This window comes from Pleurodeles waltl, chromosome 4_2, assembly GCF_031143425.1.
Source record: "Pleurodeles waltl isolate 20211129_DDA chromosome 4_2, aPleWal1.hap1.20221129, whole genome shotgun sequence".
NCBI classification, from domain to species: domain Eukaryota; kingdom Metazoa; phylum Chordata; class Amphibia; order Caudata; family Salamandridae; genus Pleurodeles; species Pleurodeles waltl.
The window spans coordinates 189,183,282-189,202,359 of record NC_090443.1 but is presented as its reverse complement, the minus strand read 5'-3'; the positions used below and the strand labels follow the sequence as shown (position 1 = coordinate 189,202,359).

Here is a 19,078-nt window from a genome sequence, read left to right as displayed (position 1 = left end):
AGACCCAAACCCCCAGATTTTTAGATTACATCTGGATCAAGAGGAATCTGCCAAGGAGAAGAGTCTGATGCTTGAGGAGGACCTGCTACTTTGCCTGTTGCTTTGCTGTGCTGGCCTGCTGTTTCTGCCTGAAGAGGGAAAGAACTGGACTGTTTTCTGAAACCCTACTTGTGAAGTTTCTCCAAGGGCTTGGATAGAGCTTGCCCCCTGTTCAGAAGTTTCAGGGACATCAAAGACTTCATCTGCCAGTGACTGGGTCTTCTGCTGAGCGTCCTGACTTGCTACGTAGTGCCAAATCAAGTCCCTGGGCCCTTAGAAATGGAAGATGGTAACCTGTAAGGGAAAATCGAAGCACTGATGTGTGCACGTCAGAAAAATTGTCGCACCTCCTGTACCGCTGCATGAAAATTTGACGCAGCACCTGCCTCCTGGCTGCAGAAACAACACAGTACCTGTTCTCAACGCAGACCCTTCACATAGCACATCGGACATTTCCACACACGGATCCTGGGAGTCAAAATCGGCAAACATCACCGCACGGACCCAAGGCTGCGCACCCAGAATCGATTCACGGCCTCCTTTACGAGTAAAGAATGGACGCAAGGCCTCCGGTGCGAGTAAAGAATAGACGTATGGCCTCACTTGCAAGTAAGGAATCGACGCATGGCGTGCTTTTCCGACACACAGTCGCCCTTGCAACTTTATTTTTGATGCATACCAGGTACTTTGTGCTAAAACAACGCATCCATTGATTTCTATGGATTAAGACTTTTTTTTACTTTAAAAATCCATATCTCTACTTGTGTATGTTGGATTTGTTTTGTTTTGGTCTTGTTTGATTTAGATGAATATTGGCTATTTGTCTAAACTGGTGTGGAGTCCTTTTGTGGTGTTTTCACTGTGTTACTGTGCAAATAATTTACACACTGCCTCTGAGAGAAGCCTGACTACTTGTGCCAAGCTACCAAGGGGGTGAGCAGGGGTTATCTGAGATGTGCATTTACTTTACCCTGACTAGCGTGAGGGTCTCTCCTTGGACAGGGTGCAAACTGACTGCCAACTAGAGACCCCATTTCTAACAGTGAGGAATTCAGTACACACTGGACCACTGCCAGCAATGTATAGAAAAACAGTAAATCATGCCAGGTGAGGCAAATACAGGCCTGGGGAGTCATCACCCAGACAGGCAGAGCTGCAACTGGAGTTGCGTGGCATTACCAGTCAGGAACCCAGGAGCCATTTCTTGAAGAAACTTTGCTAGAACCTGCCTGCTGCCAGGGAATAATCATAAAGAGAGGAAACTGCTGAAGAAGTATCCATCCGAAAGCCATATTATATAAGACTACAAAAGCCTACCAAACAAACAAATGTAATTCTTACAATTGTATACAGATACTAGCTCTTTATGTGGCAGGCGTGAAGGCGGGACACAGAAACCACATGTAGAATGGACAAAAGAGCACTAGGCACTGTAAGTAGGGGTACCAGGGTATTGCTCAGAAAGTGAATGAGCAATAAAGATGCCTTCAAACTTTGTTTTTTATATTGTCATATTTTGTATGTGTTCAAAGAACGAGGACAAATGCGAGGCTATGTCGTTTGACAAATTGCTGCTCATTCTTTTAAAAGGGAGCTTGGTATTTACTTTTCTTTCACAGATTGTAGTGGCAGGATTTTTTTTAAATGAACTAGGAATATCGTGCTGGGTACAAGGAAAGGAAAGGCTGGTGATGGGGATGTTTTCTATCACACAACAAAATGTGAATTCGCTGTACACATATTTCAGAATATATCAGCAGTTTGAAAACGACAAACAAAGAACATCATTGGTAATTCTGAGTTCTGATGGAAAAAGTTTTTATTAAGATCAATGACCAAAGCAAATCAAATCAATTAACTTGGTGATGCACAAATAAAATATTCGCTGAAGCCTAATTTCTACACATTCTGTGCTGTACGGTTTTAACAATAAAATTGCATGTCTGTGCAAATTCACTGGTCATCTGGAAGATGTGCTGTCCGTAAATTACAGAGCACTACCACACCATGCACTAGTAAATGCATCACCATCTACATATTACACCCTTACCACTTTCCTGATAAATAGGTTTCAACACTCGTTGTTTGATTGTCACTTTTTCATCGACTTTAGTGATGCAACAATGATGACAACAGCCCCCCACTCTGAAAATTGTTTCAACTTCACTGAAAAGAGCCCGTACGATAGAATCCACGGAGGACACAGACACATTTTTAGGCCAAAAATTACCTGTACAACACGAGTTTTCTGTTGGTGGTTTGACATTCTCCTTGCCTTTGTCTGCGCTACTTCGTGCCTATGGACCCATCCTCGAAGCTCTTGTGCTAACCTGTATAAAAACATCCATGTTAAGAAAAAAATTACAACTACATTATGAGTGTAAGTGTTCTATCTAGGCTCAAATACTGTGTAAGATTTCAAAACCAAAGACGTTATATGTAGCTTAACATGTTCAGGAAAAAAGGAAAACATTGTTTTATTAAAGCTCTTTTGATTTGAGGATGCAATAAAACTTGACTTCTTCCAACAAATGATGGGTATGTAGATTTTTCTGCAAAATTAGGCTGTCGTTTTATAGTTGTTGCTTAATTCAATAAGACTCTAACATGAGAGCTTTTCCAGGGTTTAAAAATCATTAGTCCTCAAATGGTATGAAAGTCGAGCAATAACTCATTCTGTGAAAGAACGTTTCTTCCACTTACTCATTTTAAGAGTCATTTTTATGCATGGATTCATTTAATCTTAATACTGGTAACGCTCTTTCATACTTATGAATCGATAGATGATGACAATTGTTGTTAGAATATACAGGAAGAGCAGTGCACGCTTCACCGATAATCAATTTCAGAGTCCATGTACAGACAATTCAATAGCATGGGAGCAAATTTGGATTCCGGGAGGACGCTCCAGTTAAAGTTGTGGGTAGCAGGATAATACATTTGAAGAAAGGGTTTCCTGACAGACAGAGATGAAATGAACAATTTTATTTGCTCTATTATCTGAGGTAACATGTTGCCATGAGCAATGCAGTTGGAGTAATGGTTGCGTAGTTCAACACATCTGGTGAATATCAGTTTTAGGATTTTGATCATAAGTGCAATGTCTCCTCAACTGACGTTTTCTTAAGGGAATTTCTAAGGGTGTTTTTTTTATAATAACTAATGTCATGCGTGATATGAAGAGTGTCACAACGTCAACGTTTTTTCAGTCCATTTCTTGGATTTTTTTTTATCAGATAGCTTGTCCACTGCCAGAGGCTTTCATAGGCCACACCCTACTGTCCTCCACCAGTCCCTTAACAGGTACATGGTACTGTAGGCGTTCTATTTGACTGCAAAGTTTCATAAAGCACCAAGGACAAAGTATTAAGTCCGGTAAGGTAACGGCAGGCTAAAAATGTTGGAAGCCTATAAAGTGGAAATCAGTCTTGCCACCTGTAGGAGGCTGGCCTGGCTTATAGTGGGTACCTTGTGGTACTTACACCTTGTGCCAGGTCCAGTTATCCCTTATTAGTAGATTAGAGGTGTTCTAGCAGCTTAGGCTGATAGAGGTAGCTATAGCAGAGCAGCTTAGGCTGAACTAGCAGACATGCAAAGCTCCTACTACACCACTTATATCATATAGCACTATATCATAAGAAAACACAATACTCAAAGTTACTAAAAATAAAGGTATTTTAGTGACAATATGCCAAAAGTATCTCAGATGATATACTCCCTTAGGAGGTAAGTAATATAAACAAAATATAAACACACAAACCAAAGCAGGTAAGTAAACAGTTATAAAACTAGTGAAAACACTGTAGAACACAATAGAATGCAATAGGGAAAAATAGGCCTAGGGGCAACAGAAACCATATACTCCAAAAGTGGAATGCGAACCACGAATGGACCCCAAGCCTAGTGTAGTCTGTAGAGGGTCACTGGGAGTGTAAGAAAACACTAAGGGTGTCCAAGATACCCCACCACAAGACCCTGAAAAGTAGGAGTAAAGTTACCCTACTACCCCAGAAAGACAGTAAAGTCGAGATAGGGGATTCTGCAAGGACAACAACTGACTGCAAAGCACTGAAGACGGATTCCTTGACCTGAGGACCTGTTAAGAAAGGGGACCAAGTCCAAGAGTCACGCAAGTGTCCAGGGGGGGCAGGAGCCCACTAAACCCCGGATGAAGGTGCAAAAGGGCTGCCTCTGGGTGGAAGAAGCCGAAGATTCTGCAACAACGGAAGGTGCCAGGAACTTCTCAGAAGATGTCCCATGGCGTGCCGGAGGATTCAGAGTTGTTTCCACGCAGAAAGACAGCAAACAAGCCTTGCTAGCTGCAAGAGTCGCGGTTGAAGGTTTTGGGTGCTGCCAGGGCACAGGAAGGACCAGGAGGTCGCTCCTTGGAGGAGGAGACAGAGGGGCGCTCAGCAACATGGAGAGCCCACACAGAAGCAGGCAGCACCCGCAGACGCACCTGAACAGGCGTTCAGAAGATCTGAGCACGACGGTCGACTCAGCACAACAAAAGAGGGTCCCACGAAATCGGAGTCCAACTCAGCGAGTTGGGCAATGCAGGACAAAGTGCTGGAGACTTGGGCTAGGCTGTGCACGAAGGAAGTCTTGCAAAAGTGCACAGAAGCCCGAACACCTGCAGTTCATACAGTACACAGAATTACTGTCTGGCGTGGGAGGCAAGGACTTACCTCAACCAAATTTGGACAGAAGGGCCACTGGATTGTCGGAGACACTTGGACCCAGCTCCTGTGTTCCAGGGACCACACTTGTCAGGATGAGAGAGGACCCAGAGGACCGGTGATGCAGAAGTTTGGTGTCTGCATTGGCAGGGGGGAGATTCCGTTGACCCACTGGAGATTTCTTCTTTGTTTCCAGTGCAGGGTGAAGGCAGACAGCCCTCAGAGCATGCACCACCAGGAAACAGTGGAGAAAGCTGGCAGGATGAGGTGCTACAATGTTGCTGGTAGTCTTCTTGCTACTTTGTTGCGGTTTTGCAGGCGTCCTGGAGCAGTCAGCGGGCGATCCTTGGAAGAAGTCGAAGACGAAAGTGCAGAGGAACTCTGGCGAGCTCTTGCATTGGTTATCTGGTGAGATACCCACAGAGAGACCATAAATAGCCCTCAGAAGAGGACTGGCTACAGAGAAAGGTAAGCACCTATCATGAGGGGTCTCTGACGTCACCTAATGGCATTGGCCACTCAGAGCTGTCCATTGTGCCCTCACACCTCTGCATCCAAGATGGCAGAGGTCTGGGACACACTGGAGGAGCTCTGGGCACCTCCCCTGGGAGGTGCTGGTCAGGGGAGTGGTCACTCCCCTTTCCTTTGTCCAGTTTCGTGCCAGAGCAGGGCTGGGGGGATCCCTGAACCAGTGTAGACTGGCTTATGCAAGGAGGGCACCATCTGTGCCCTTTAAAGCATTTCCAGAGGCCAGGAGAGGCTACTCCTCTCAGGCCCTTCACACCTATTTCCAAAGGGAGAGGGTGTAACACCCTCTCTCAGAGGAAATCCTTTGTTCTGCCTTCCTGGGACTGGGCTGTCCAGGCCCCAGGGGGGTAGAAACCTGTCTGAGGGTTGGCAGCAGCAGTAGCTGCAGAGAAAACCCCGGAAAGTTAGTTTGGCAGTACCCGGGCTCTATGATGGAGACCCGGGGATGCATGGAATTGTCCCCCCAATACCATAATGGTATTGGGGTGACAATTCTATGATCCTAGATATGTTACATGGCCATGTTCGGAGTTACCATTGTGACGCAACATATAGGTATTGACCTATATGTAGTGCACGCGCGTAATGGTGTCCCGCACTCTCAAAGTCCGGGGAATTTGCCCTGAACAATGTGGGGGCATCTTGGCTACTACCAGGGTGCCCACACACTAATAACTTTGCACCTAACCTTCACTAAGTGAGGGTTAGACATATAGGTGACTTATAAGTAACTTAAGTGCAGTGTAAAATGGCTGTGAAATAACGTGGACGTTATTTCACTCAGGCTGCAGTGGCAGTCCTGTGTAAGAATTGTCTGAGCTCCCTATGAGTGGCAAAAGAAATGCTGCAGCCCATAGGGATCTCCTGGAACCCCAATACCCTGGGTACCCAGGTACCATATTCTAGGGAATTATAAGGGTGTTCCAGTGTACTAGTCAGAATTGGTAAAATTAGTCACTAGCCTGCAGTGACAATTTTAAAAGCAGAAAGAGCATAAACACTGAGGTTCTGCTTAGCAGAGCCTCAGTGATACAGTTAGGTGCCACACAGGGAACGCATACAGGGCCACAAACTTATGAGCACTGGGGTCATGGCTAGCAGGATCCCAGTGACACATATCAAACACACTGACAACATAGGGTTTTCACTATGAGCACTGGGTTCTGGCTAGCAGGATCCCAGTGAGACACCCTGACATATACTCACAAACAGGCCAAAAGTAGGGGTAACGAGGCTAGAAAGAGGCTACCTTCCTACATTACCCTAAACTTCCACATGCATGTTTTTGTTCATATTCCTATTTTACTTTTGTTGTCTGAACCAGAGAACGTTAGTCCCTCATAGTCAAGTATGTATTTCTTTCTTTCACAGCTAGAAGCGTCATTAAGTGGCTGGGTTCTCATTCTATTTTGAAATGCTTTCTCTGTTCCCATAAATGTAAGGGACATGGTTATCATAATCTTATGACTTGAAGCCTATTTATGTAAATATGTGGGATGTGAAGAAAGATTGTTCAGCACCTGTCTTTGACATTCAAATGTGGTATTCCAGTCGATGATCTTGGTTCTCTGATGTAGCTGAGCAACCTAATGTTGTGGATTTTTTGCAGTTTTATGCACCGAATTGCCAGTGTGGTTCTTTCACACTGGAGTTATGGGCATTGTGCAGTATGGTATATGCTGGACTTACGCTTTGCTCTCTAGTATTAAGTCTCCTCCCTGACGGTTTTGGTGCAACTCTGTCCAGGAATGGTAGATCGTTAGGCAAGTTGTTTCTCTTGACAGTCCAAATTTGATGAATGTACCTGCAAAGTGTAGAGCTAGAGAGAGACTTTGAAGGAGGAGGGTTGTAGGAGGCTGGACTGGCTTGTAGTGAGTACCAAGGGGTACTTACACCTTGCACCAGGCCCAGGTATCCCTTATTAGAAGCTCCTACAGTACCACTAGTGTCACTTGCACAATATCATAAGAAAACACAATACACAGATATACTAAAAATAAAGGTACTTTATTTTTATGACAATATGCCAAAGTATCTCAGAGTGTACCCTCAGTATGAGGATAGCAAATATACACAAGATATATGTACACAATACCAAAAATATGCAGTATAGTCTTAGAAAACAGTGCAAACAATGTATAGTTACAATAGGATACAATGGGGACACATAGGGATAGGGGCAACACAAACCATATACTCCAAAAGTGGAATGCGAACCACGAATGGACCCCAAACCTATGTGACCTTGTAGAGGGTCGCTGGGACTATTAGAAAATAGTAAGGGTTAGAAAAATAGCCCACCCCAAGACCCTGAAAAGTGAGTGCAAAGTGCACTAAAGTTCCCCAAAGGACATAGAAGTCGTGATAGGGGAATTCTGCAGGAAAGACACAAACCAGCAATGCAACAACGATGGATTTCCAGTCGCGGGTACCTGTGGAACAAGGACACCAAGTCCAAAAGTCACAAGCAAGTCGGAGATGGGCAGATGCCCAGGAAATGCCAGCTGTGGGTGCAAAGAAGCTGCTACTGGACAGTAGAAGCTCAAGATTCTGCAGGAACAACAAGGGCTAGAGACTTCCCCTTTGGAGGATGGATCCCCCACACCGTGGAGAGTCGTGCAGAAGTGTTTTCCCGCCTAAAGTCCGCCAACAAGCCTTGCTAGCTGCAAATCGTGCGGTTAGGGTTTTTGGATGCTGCTGTGGCCCAGGAGGGACCAGGATGTCGCCAATTGCGTCTGGGGACAGAGGGGGCGTCGAGCAAGACAAGGAGCCCTCTCAGAAGCAGGCAGCACCCGGAGAAGTGCCAGAACAGGCACTACGAAGAGGAGTGAAACGGTGCTCACCCGAAGTTGCACAAAGGAGTCCCACGTCGCCGGAGGGCCACTTAGAAAGTCGTGCAATGTAGGTTAGAGTGCCGTGGACCCAGGCTTGTCTGTGCACAAAGGATTTGTGCCGGAAGTGCACAGAGGCCGGAGTAGCTGCAAAAGTCGCGGTTCCCAGCAATGCAGTCTGGCGTGGGGAGGCAAGGACTTACCTCCACCAAACTTGGACTGAAGAGTCACTGGACTGTGGGAGTCACTTGGACACATTTGCTGGATTCAAGGGACCTCGCTCGTCGTGCTGAGAGGAGACCCAGGGGACCGGTGATGCAGTTCTTTGGTGCCTGCAGTAGCAGGGGAAAGATTCAGTCGACCCACGGGAGATTTCTTCGGAGCTTCTAGTGCAGAGAGGAGGCAGACTACCCCCACAGCATGCACCACCAGGAAAACAATCGAGAAGGCGGCAGGATCAGCGTTACAGAGTTGCAGTAGTCGTCTTTGCTACTTTGTTGCAGTTTTGCAGACTTCCAGCGCGGTCAGCAGTCGATTCCTTGGCAGAAGGTAAAGAGAGAGATGCAGAGGAACTCTGATGAGCTCTTGCATTCGTTATCTAAGGAATTCCCCAAAGCAGAGACACTAAATAGCCAGAAAAGAGGGTTTGGCTACTTAGGAGAGAGGATAGGCTAGCAACACCTGAAGGAGCCTATCAGAAGGAGTCTCTGACGTCACCTGCTGGCCCTGGCCACTCAGAGCAGTCCAGTGTGCCAGCAGCACCTCTGTTTCCAAGATGGCAGAGGTCTGGAGCACACTGGAGGAGCTCTGGGCACCTCCCAGGGGAGGTGCAGGTCAGGGGAGTGGTCACTCCCCTTTCCTTTGTCCAGTTTCGCGCCAGAGCAGGGCTGAGGGGTCCCTGAACCGGTGTAGACTGGTTTATGCAGAAATGGGCACCATCTGTGCCCATGAAAGCATTTCCAGAGGCTGGGGGAGGCTACTCCTCCCCTGCCTTAACACCATTTTCCAAAGGGAGAGGGTGTAACACCCTCTCTCTGAGGAAGTCCTTTGTTCTGCCATCCTGGGCCAGGCCTGGCTGGACCCCAGGAGGGCAGAAACCTGTCTGAGGGGTTGGCAGCAGCAGCAGCTGCAGTGAAAACCCTGAAAAGGCAGTTTGGCAGTACCAGGGTCTGTGCTACAGACCAGTGGGATCATGGGATTGTGCCAACTATGCCAGGATGGCATAGAGGGGGCAATTCCATGATCATAGACATGTTACATGGCCATATTCGGAGTTACCATTGTGAAGCTACACATAGGTAGTGACCTATGTGTAGTGCACGCGTGTAATGGTGTCCCCGCACTCACAAAGTCTGGGGAATTTGCCCTGAACAATGTGGGGGCACCTTGGCTAGTGCCAGGGTGCCCACACACTAAGTAACTTTGCACCTAACCTTTACCAGGTAAAGGTTAGACATATAGGTGACTTATAAGTTACTTAAGTGCAGTGGTAAATGGCTGTGAAATAAAGTGGACGTTATTTCACTCAGGCTCCAGTGGCAGGCCTGTGTAAGAATTGTCAGAGCTCCCTATGGGTGGCAAAAGAAATGCTGCAGCCCATAGGGATCTCCTGGAACCCCAATACCCTGGGTACCTCAGTACCATATACTAGGGAATTATAAGGGTGTTCCAGTATGCCAATGTGAATTGGTGAAATTGGTCACTAGCCTGATAGTGACAATTTGGAATGAAATGAGAGAGCATAACTACTGAGGTTCTGGATAGCAGAGCCTCAGTGAGACAGTTAGTCATAACACAGGTAACACTTTCAGGCACACATATGAGCACTGGGGCCCTGGCTGGCAGGGTCTCAGTGACACATACAACTAAAACAACATATATACAGTGAAAAAATGGGGGTAACATGCCAGGCAAGATGGTACTTTCCTACACAACCTGTAGGAGGCTGGACTGGCTTGTAGTGAGTACCAAGGGGTACTTGCACCTTGCACCAGGCCCAGTTATCCCTTATTAGTGTATAGGGTGTCTAGCAGCTTAGGCTGATAGATAATGGTAGCTTAGCAAAGCAGCTCAGGCTGAACTAGGAGACGTGTGAAGCTACTACAGTACCACTTAGTGTCATATGCACAATATCATAAGAAAACACAATACACAGTTATACTAAAAATAAAGGTACTTTATTTTTATGACAATATGCCAAAGTATCTTAGAGTGTACCCTCAGTAAGAGGATAGGAAATATACACAAGATATATATACACAATAGCAAAAATATGCAGTATAGTCTTAGAAAACAGTGCAAACAATGTATAATTACAATAGGATGCAATGGGGAAACATAGGGATAGGGGCAACACAAACCATATACTCCAAAAGTGGAATGTGAACCACGAATGGACCCCAAACCTATGTGACCTTGTAGAGGGTCGCTGGGACTATTAGAAAATAGTGAGAGTTAGAAAAATAACCCTCCCCAAGACCCTGAAAAGTGAGTGCAAAGTGCACCAAAGTTCCCCTAAGGACAAAATAGTCGTGTTAGAGGGAGAAGGCAAGGAAAACACAAATCAGCAATGCAACAACGATGGATTCCTGTCTGAAGGTACCTGTGGAACAAGGGGACCAAGTCCAAAAGTCACAAGCAGCTCGGAGATGGGCAGATGCCCAAGAAATGCCAGCGGTTGGTGCAAAGAAGCTCTTACTAGGCTGAAGAACTGTGAATACTGCAGGAACGACAAGGGCTAGAGACTTCCCCTTTGGAGGATGGATCCCCCACGCCTTGGAGAGTCGTGCAGAAGTGTTTTCCCGCCAGATGGACGCCAACAAGCCTTGCTACACGCAAATCGTGCGTTTGGCGTTTTTGGACGCTGCTGGGGCCCAGGAGGGACCAGGAGGTCGCAAATTGGACCTGCAGAGAGAGGGGACGTCGAGCAAGACAAAGAGCCCTCACTGAAGCAGGTAGCACCCGGAGAAGTGCCAGAAACAGGCACTACGAGGATGCGTGAAACGGTGCTCGCCGAAGTTGCACAAAGGAGTCCCACGTCGCCGGAGACCAACTTAGAAAGTCGTGCAATGCAGGTTAGAGTGCCGTGGACCCAGGCTTGGCTGTGCACGAAGGATTTCCGCCGGAAGTGCACAGGGGCCGGAGAAGCTTGCAAAGTCGCGGTTCCCAGCAATGCAGCCCAGCGAGGTGAGGCAAGGACTTACCTCCACCAAACTTGGGCTGAAGAGTCACTGGACTGTGGGGGTCACTTGGACGGTGTCGCTGGATTCGAGGGACCTCGCTCGTCGTGCTGAGAGGAGACCCAAGGGACCGGAGATGCAGCTTTTTCGTGCCTGCGGTTGCAGGGGGAAGATTCCGTCGACCCACGGGAGATTTCTTCGGAGCTTCTGGTGCAGAGAGGAGGCAGACTACCCCCACAGCATGCACAAGCAGGAAAACAGTCGAGAAGGCGGCAGGATCAGCGTTACAGAGTTGCAGTAGTCGTCTTTGCTACTATGTTGCAGGTTTGCAGGCTTCCAGCGCGGTCAGCGGTCGATTCCTTATCAGAAGGTGAAGAGGGAGATGCAGAGGAACTCGGCTGAGCTCATGCATTCGTTATCTACAGTTTCCCCAGAGACAGAGACCCTAAATAGCCAGAAAAGAGGGTTTGGCTACCTAGGAGAGAGGAAAGGCTACTAACACCTGAAGGAGCCTATCACAAGGAGTCTCTGACGTCACCTGGTGGCACTGGCCACTCAGAGCAGTCCAGTGTGCCAGCAGCACCTCTGTTTCCAAGATGGCAGAGGTCTGGAGCACACTGGAGGAGCTCTGGACACCTCCCAGGGGAGGTGCAGGTCAGGGGAGTGGTCACTCCCCTTTCCTTTGTCCAGTTTCGCGCCAGAGCAGGGGCTAAGGGGTCCCTGAACCGGTGTAGACTGGCTTATGCAGAATTGGGCACCTCTGTGCCCAACAAAGCATTTCCAGAGGCTGGGGGAGGCTACTCCTCCCCTGCCTTCACACCATTTTCCAAAGGGAGAGGGTGTCACACCCTCTCTCAGAGGAAGTTCTTTGTTCTGCCATCCTGGGCCAGGCCTGGCTGGACCCCAGGAGGGCAGATGCCTGTCTGAGGGGTTGGCAGCAGCAGCAGCTGCAGAGAAACCCCAGGAAGGGCAGTCTGGCAGTACCAGGGTCTGTGCTACAGACCACTGGGATTATGGAATTGTACCAACAATGCCAGGATGGCATAGAGGGGGCAATTCCATGATCATAGACATGTTACATGGCCATATTCGGAGTTACCATGGTGAAGCTACATATAGGTAGTGACCTATATGTAGTGCACGCGTGTAATGGTGTCCCCGTACTCACAAAGTTCAGTGAATTGGCTCTGAACAATGTGGGGGCACCTTGGCTAGTGCCAGGGTGCTCTCACACTAAGTAACTTTGCACCTAACCTTTACCAGGTAAAGGTTAGACATATAGGTGACTTATAAGTTACTTAAGTGCAGTGTAAAATGGCTGTGAAATAACGTGGACGTTATTTCACTCAGGCTGCAGTGGCAGGCCTGTGTAAGAATTGTCAGAGCTCCCTATGGGTGGCAAAAGAAATGCTGCAGCCCATAGGGATCTCCTGGAACCCCAATACCCTGGGTACCTCAGTACCATATACTAGGGGATTATAAGGGTGTTCCAGTAAGCCAATGTAAATTGGTAAAAATGGTCACTAGCCTGTCAGTGAGAATTTGGAAAGAAATGAGAGAGCATAACCACTGAGGTTCTGATTAGCAGAGCCTCAGTGAGACAGTTAGTCACTACACAGGTAACACATACAGGCACACTTATGAGCACTGGGGCCCTGGGTTACCAGGGTCCCAGTGACACATACAACTAAAACAACATATATACAGTGAAAAATGGGGGTAACATGCTAGGCAAGATGGTACTTTCCTACACAACCCCCCTCCCCAAACGAAGGACAATAAGACTAGTCATTCCCTGATGGGTCTTCATTGTCTAAGTGGAAATATCTGGAGAGTCCATCTGCATTGGAGTGGGTACTCCCAGGTCTATGTTCCACTGTATAGTGTAGGAGGCTGGACTGGCTTGTAGTGAGTACCAAGGGGTACTTGCACCTTGCACCAGGCCCAGTTATCCCTTATTAGTGTATAGAGTGTCTAGCAGCTTAGGCTGATAGATAATGGTAGCTTAGCAGAGCAGCTTAGGCTGAACTAGGAGACGGGTGAAGCTACTACAGTACCACTTAGTGTCATATGCACAATAACATAAGAAAACACAATACACAGTTATACTAAAAATAAAGGTACTTTATTTTTATGACAATATGCCAAAGTATCTTAGAGTGTACCCTCAGTGAGAGAATAGGAAATATACACAAGATATATATACACAATAGCAAAAATATGCAGTATTGTCTTAGAAAACAGTGCAAACAATGTATAATTACAATAGGATGCAATGGGGACACATAGGGATAGGGGCAACACAAACCATATACTCCAAAAGTGGAATGCGAACCACGAATGGACCCCAAACCTATGTGACCTTGTAGAGGGTCGCTGGGACTATTAGAAAATAGTGAGAGTTAGAAAAATAACCCTCCCCAAGACCCTGAAAAGTGAGTGCAAAGTGTACTAAAGTTCCCCTAAGGATAAAGAAGTCGTGATAGAGGAATAATGCAGGAAAGACACAAACCAACAATGCAACAACAATGGATTTCCAATCTTGGGTACCTGTGGAACAAGGGGACCAAGTCCAAAAGTCACAAGCAAGTCGGAGATGGGCAGATGCCCAGGAAATGCCAGCTGTGGGTGCAAAGAAGCTTCTACTGGACAGAAGAAGCTGAGGTTTCTGCAGGAACGAAAAGGGCTAGAGACTTCCCCTTTGGTGGACGGATCCCTCTCGCCGTGGAGAGTCGTGCAAAAGTGTTTTCCCGCCGAAAGAACGCCAACAAGCCTTGCTAGCTGCAAATCGTGCGGTTAGCGTTTTTGGACGCTGCCGTGGCCCAGGAGGGACCAGGAGGTCGCAAATTGCACCAGGAGGTAGAGGGGACGTCGAGCAAGACAAGGAGCCCTCTTAGCAGCAGGTAGCACCCAGAGAAGTGCCAGAAACAGGCACTACGAGGATGCGTGAAACGGTGCTCACCCGAAGTTACACAAAGGAGTCCCATGTCGCCGGAGACCAACTTAGAAAGTCGTGCAATGCAGGTTAGAGTGCCGTGGACCCAGGCTTGGCTGTGCACAAAGGATTTCCGCGGGAAGTGCACAGGGGCCGGAGTAGCTGCAAAAGTCGCGGTTCCCAGCAATGCAGTCTAGCGAGGTGAGGCAAGGACTTACCTCCACCAAACTTGGACTGAAGAGTCACTGGACTGTGGGAGTCACTTGGACACAGTTGCTGGATTCAAGGGACCTCGCTCGTCGTGCTGAGAGGAGACCCAAGGGACCGGTGATGCAGTTCTTTGGTGCCTGCGGTAGCAGGGGGAAGATTCCGTCGACCCACAGGAGATTTCTTCGGAGCTTCTAGTGCAGAGAGGAGGCAGACTACCCCCACAGCATGCACCACCAGGAAAACAGTCGAGAAGGCGGCAGGATCAGCGTTACAGAGTTGCAGTAGTCGTCTTAGCTACTATGTTGCAGTTTTGCAGGCTTCCAGCGCGGTCAGCAGTCGATTCCTTGGCAGAAGGTGAAGAGAGAGATGCAGAGGAACTCTGATGAGCTCTTGCATTCGTTATCTAAGGAATTCCCCAAAGCAGAGACCCTAAATAGCCAGAAAAGAGGGTTTGGCTACTTAGGAGAGAGGATAGGCTAGCAACACCTGAAGGAGCCTATCAGAAGGAGTCTCTGACGTCACCTGCTGGCCCTGGCCACTCAGAGCAGTCCAGTGTGCCAGCAGCACCTCTGTTTCCAAGATGGCAGAGGTTTGGAGCACACTGGAGGAGCTGTGGGCACCTCCCAGGGGAGGTGCAGGTCAGGGGAGTGGTCACTCCCCTTTCCTTTGTCCAGTTTCACGCCAGAGCAGGGATGAGGGGTCCCTGAACCGGTGTAGACTGGCTTATGCAGAAATGGGCACCATCTGTGCCCATGAAAGCATTTCCAGAGGCTGGGGGAGGCTACTCCCCCCCTGCCTTAACACCTTTTTCCAAAGGGAGAGGGTGTAACACCCTCTCTCTGAGGAAGTCCTTTGTTCTGCCATCCTGGGCCAGGCCTGGCTGGACCCCAGGAGGGCAGAAACCTGTCTGAGGGGTTGGCAGCAGCAGTAGCTGCAGCGAAACCCCTGAAAAGGCAGTTTGGCAGTACCAGGGTCTGTGCTACAGACCAGTGGGATCATGGGATTGTGCCAACTATGCCAGGATGGCATAGAGGGGGCAATTCCATGATCATAGACATGTTACATGGCCATATTCGGAGTTACCATTGTGATGCTGTACATAGGTAGTGACCTATGTACAGTGCACGCGTGTAATGGTGTCCCCGCACTCACAAAGTCTGGGGAATTTGCCCTGAACAATGCGGGGCACCTTGGCTAGTGCCAGGGTGCCCACACACTAAGTAACTTTGCACCCAACCTTTACCATGTGAAGGTTAGACATATAGGTGACTTATACGTTACTTAAGTGCAGTGGTAAATGGCTGTGAAATAACGTGGACGTAATTTCACTCAGGCTGCACTGGCAGGCCTGTGTAAGAATTGTCAGATCTCCCTATGGGTGGCAAAAGAAATGCTGCAGCCCATAGGGATCTCCTGGAACCCCAATACCCTGGGTACCTCAGTACCATATACTAGGGAATTATAAGGGTGTTCCAGTATGCCAATGTGAATTGGTGAAATTGGTCACTAGCCTGTTAGTGACAATTTGGAAAGCAGAGAGAGCATAACCACTGAGGTTCTGGTTAGCAGAGCCTCAGTGAGACAGTTAGTCATCACACAGGGAACACATACAGGACACACTTATGAGCACTGGGGCCCTGGCTGGCAGGGTCCCAGTGACACATAGACTACAACAACATATATACAGTGAAATATGGGGGTAACATGCCAGGCAAGATGGTACTTTCCTACACTGGGGATCAGGGAGGGCCTGAGGGACATCCACACCACCCTGGTCACCATTGCAGGGGTGCTGGTAGACATGGCCAACACCATGAGGGAGGCAGTGGCACACCAATGGGCCCCTGACACTAGCCACACCGATGAACAGCACTCCACCTCCATTGCCGCTAGTGGACAGGAGGCCCGTTACAATAACAGGCCACCAGCACCCCTCCCCCTGCAGAAGGAGAACCACCACTCAAAATGTCCCTGCGATCCAGGCAGAAGCCAGAGAACATTGCCAAGACCCCTGCCAGGAAATAAGACTCCCCTGAATGTCACCCTTGTGTCTCACTATGTCACCCTGTCCACCTTGAACTGCCATTGCCCCACTCCTGATGCCTCCTTGGACAATGCATCTGTGATACCAATAGACTGGACTCTATCCTGGACATTCCTCCATCATCAATCCAGCCCATTGCAATACCCCCTACACTTATTAGCACAGAAATAAACACCCTTGGAACTAATATTTGTTTAACAAGCTGTGAACATTGCAATTCAAATGTACAATTATATATACATGGGTATGACCTGTAGTGGGCAGCAGTAAGCACACCAGGAGCCAGAGTGGGGCACAGATATCCGTAAAAAGAGAAGGCAAAGGGTACAGTAAGTAGCCATAGATTTTGGAAAATCAGGCTGCCATGTACAATGTCCAACACAAAACTGCAATGGAAGGTGAAGTTACAGTTTCTTACCTGTGTGTCACTGGAAGCACATCCTCTTCCTCCTCTTCGTCACTGTCCACAGGCTCCACCGCTGCCACAGGACCATCCCCCGCCTCATCCTCCTGTAGAAAAGGCACCTGGCATCTGAAGGCCAGGTTGTGCAACATGCAACGATGATCTGGCAGACCTTCTTGGGTGAGTAGCACAGGGATCTGTGTCAGATGGGGGCACCGATATCTGGCCTTCGAGAGGCCAAATGTGCGCTCAGTGATCCTCCTTGTTCGCCCATGTGCCTCATTGTAAAGTTCATCTGCCCTTGTCCTGAAATTACTCACTGGGGTCAGTAACCATGAGAGGTTGGGGTAGCCAGAGTCACCTGTAAATATCAAGGGATACCTCTTAGCCAGACACTCACCCTTAGGACACAAAGGCAATATGTGTACCATCAATAGCACCAATGATGTTGGGGATATGTCCCAGTGCATAGAAGTCAGCCTTCACTGGGCCAAATCCTCCACCTGGGGGAATACGATGTAGCTGCGCATGTGTTTCATCAGGGCAGACAACACTCTGGTCAGCACATTTGAGAACATAGGCTGTGACATCCCTGATGCCATGGCCACTGGCGCTTGGAAGGAGCCACTTGCCAAGAAATGGAGCACTGACAGGACCTGCACTAGAGGGGGGATACCTGCTGGGTGGCGGATAGCTGAAATCAGGTCTGGCTCCAATTGGGCACAAAGCTCTTGGATAGTGGCCCTATCAAGTCTGTAGGTTAGGATAATGTGCCTGTCCCCCATTGTCGCCAGGTCCACCAGGGGTCTGAACACGGGTGTATGTCTCCATCTCCTATTCATCCTCAGCAGTTGAACTCCAGGGTGAAAAACGGTGAGCAGATGGTCATATTCAAACATATACTCAGATTAATATGCCTATCATTGGGGCCTAAGGGTTCCAGGAGCCAATGGTGATGCACGCCGGAGGTGACGGTATGCACCGCCGCGGACGTGACTGCCATTTTCTATCTGTTCACTCACTTGCTACCTGACCTTCAACAGGAGAGGACCTACAATGCAAGTGCTGCTGTGACCTGTGTCTGGAAGCGACCATGGCTCGAGTGTCTGGGGAAAGGGACCCTGCCTTAACTTCCGGGGAGTTGGAGAGACTAGTGGATAGGGTCCTACCCCACTACCCTTTACTTTATGGTTCTCCAGACAAACAGGTGAGTACACTGTGAGCACGATGCGTGGGACATGAATGTATGGAGTGCTGTATGTGTAAGCCTCGTGTAGGGGGGGGCTGAGGGGTCCTGGGCAGAGTGCTGCATGTTTGGTGGGCAATGACTGTGCATAAGGGGATGGGAGGGATATGGTGGGCCATGAGTATATTAGTCCGGACGGTATGAATAATACCTTTTCTTATGTACCTTTTTCTGCAGGTCAGCACCCATCAGAAAAAGGGTATTTGTGTAGCTGTATCACTGTCGCAAACAGTGGGAGGACCTGCGCCGCTGGGCAAGGAAGACGGCGGAGGCACAGCTGGAGCTGGCCTCCCAACAAGGAAGGGGTGCCTGTCGTACCCTGACCCCCCTGATTTTCCGCATCCTGGTGGCCTACCTGGAGTTGGATGGGCGCTTGAAGGCATCACAGCAGCCACAAGGGGGTGAGTACAGATTCAGAATCATGAAGTTGCGCGTGTTAAGGTGTTACCTGGGTGGGGGATGTGGGTGCTCTTAGGCCAGGGCGAACAAGGCAGGGTAGGTTCCATGATGGGCATGTTCAGATGCACTCCAACCCCAATAATACTAGTGGCCATCTACTAATGGACAGGGTCCTGTGGGTTTCAGGTGTGCAGCTAATGGTGTTAGGCATTGTACCCCATGTCCTGGTGACTAGCAGTATAACTGGTAGTGCATAGCCTAGTGCATAGGGCTGTTCCCTGTGAGTTGTGTACTCCAATGGTAGTGTTGTTGCTGGCACTGACCCAGTGTATCCTCCGTCTCTTCCCCCCCTTTTTGTTTTGTCACCCTGTACATGTGTGCAGTAGCATCATCTGGCGGAGGAGCAGAGGCACCGGCGACGGAGGGAGTGGCATCCCACATGGGCCTGGAGGTCAAATCCACTGACTGTGAGGGCACCAGTGGGATGGAGGGCGAGGGGAGCACCACAACGGAGAAAGAAGGGGACAGTTCTGACAGCGACACATCCTCCGATGGAAGCTCCCTGGCGGTGGTGGACACCTCTGT

General features: G+C 48.7%; 1 protein-coding gene across 6 annotated transcripts in view; it reads right to left on the bottom strand.

The window, feature by feature from the left end:
* ATF6 (activating transcription factor 6) overlaps nt 1-19,078 on the bottom strand; it is a 1,225,231-nt gene that overhangs the window by 324,109 nt on the left and 882,044 nt on the right. For all 6 annotated transcript variants that reach the window (XM_069231066.1, XM_069231064.1, XM_069231068.1 and 3 more), the window contains one exon: nt 2,270-2,369. In XM_069231066.1, coding sequence (XP_069087167.1) covers nt 2,270-2,369 — 100 coding nt within the window. The remainder of the gene's footprint in view (nt 1-2,269; nt 2,370-19,078) is intronic.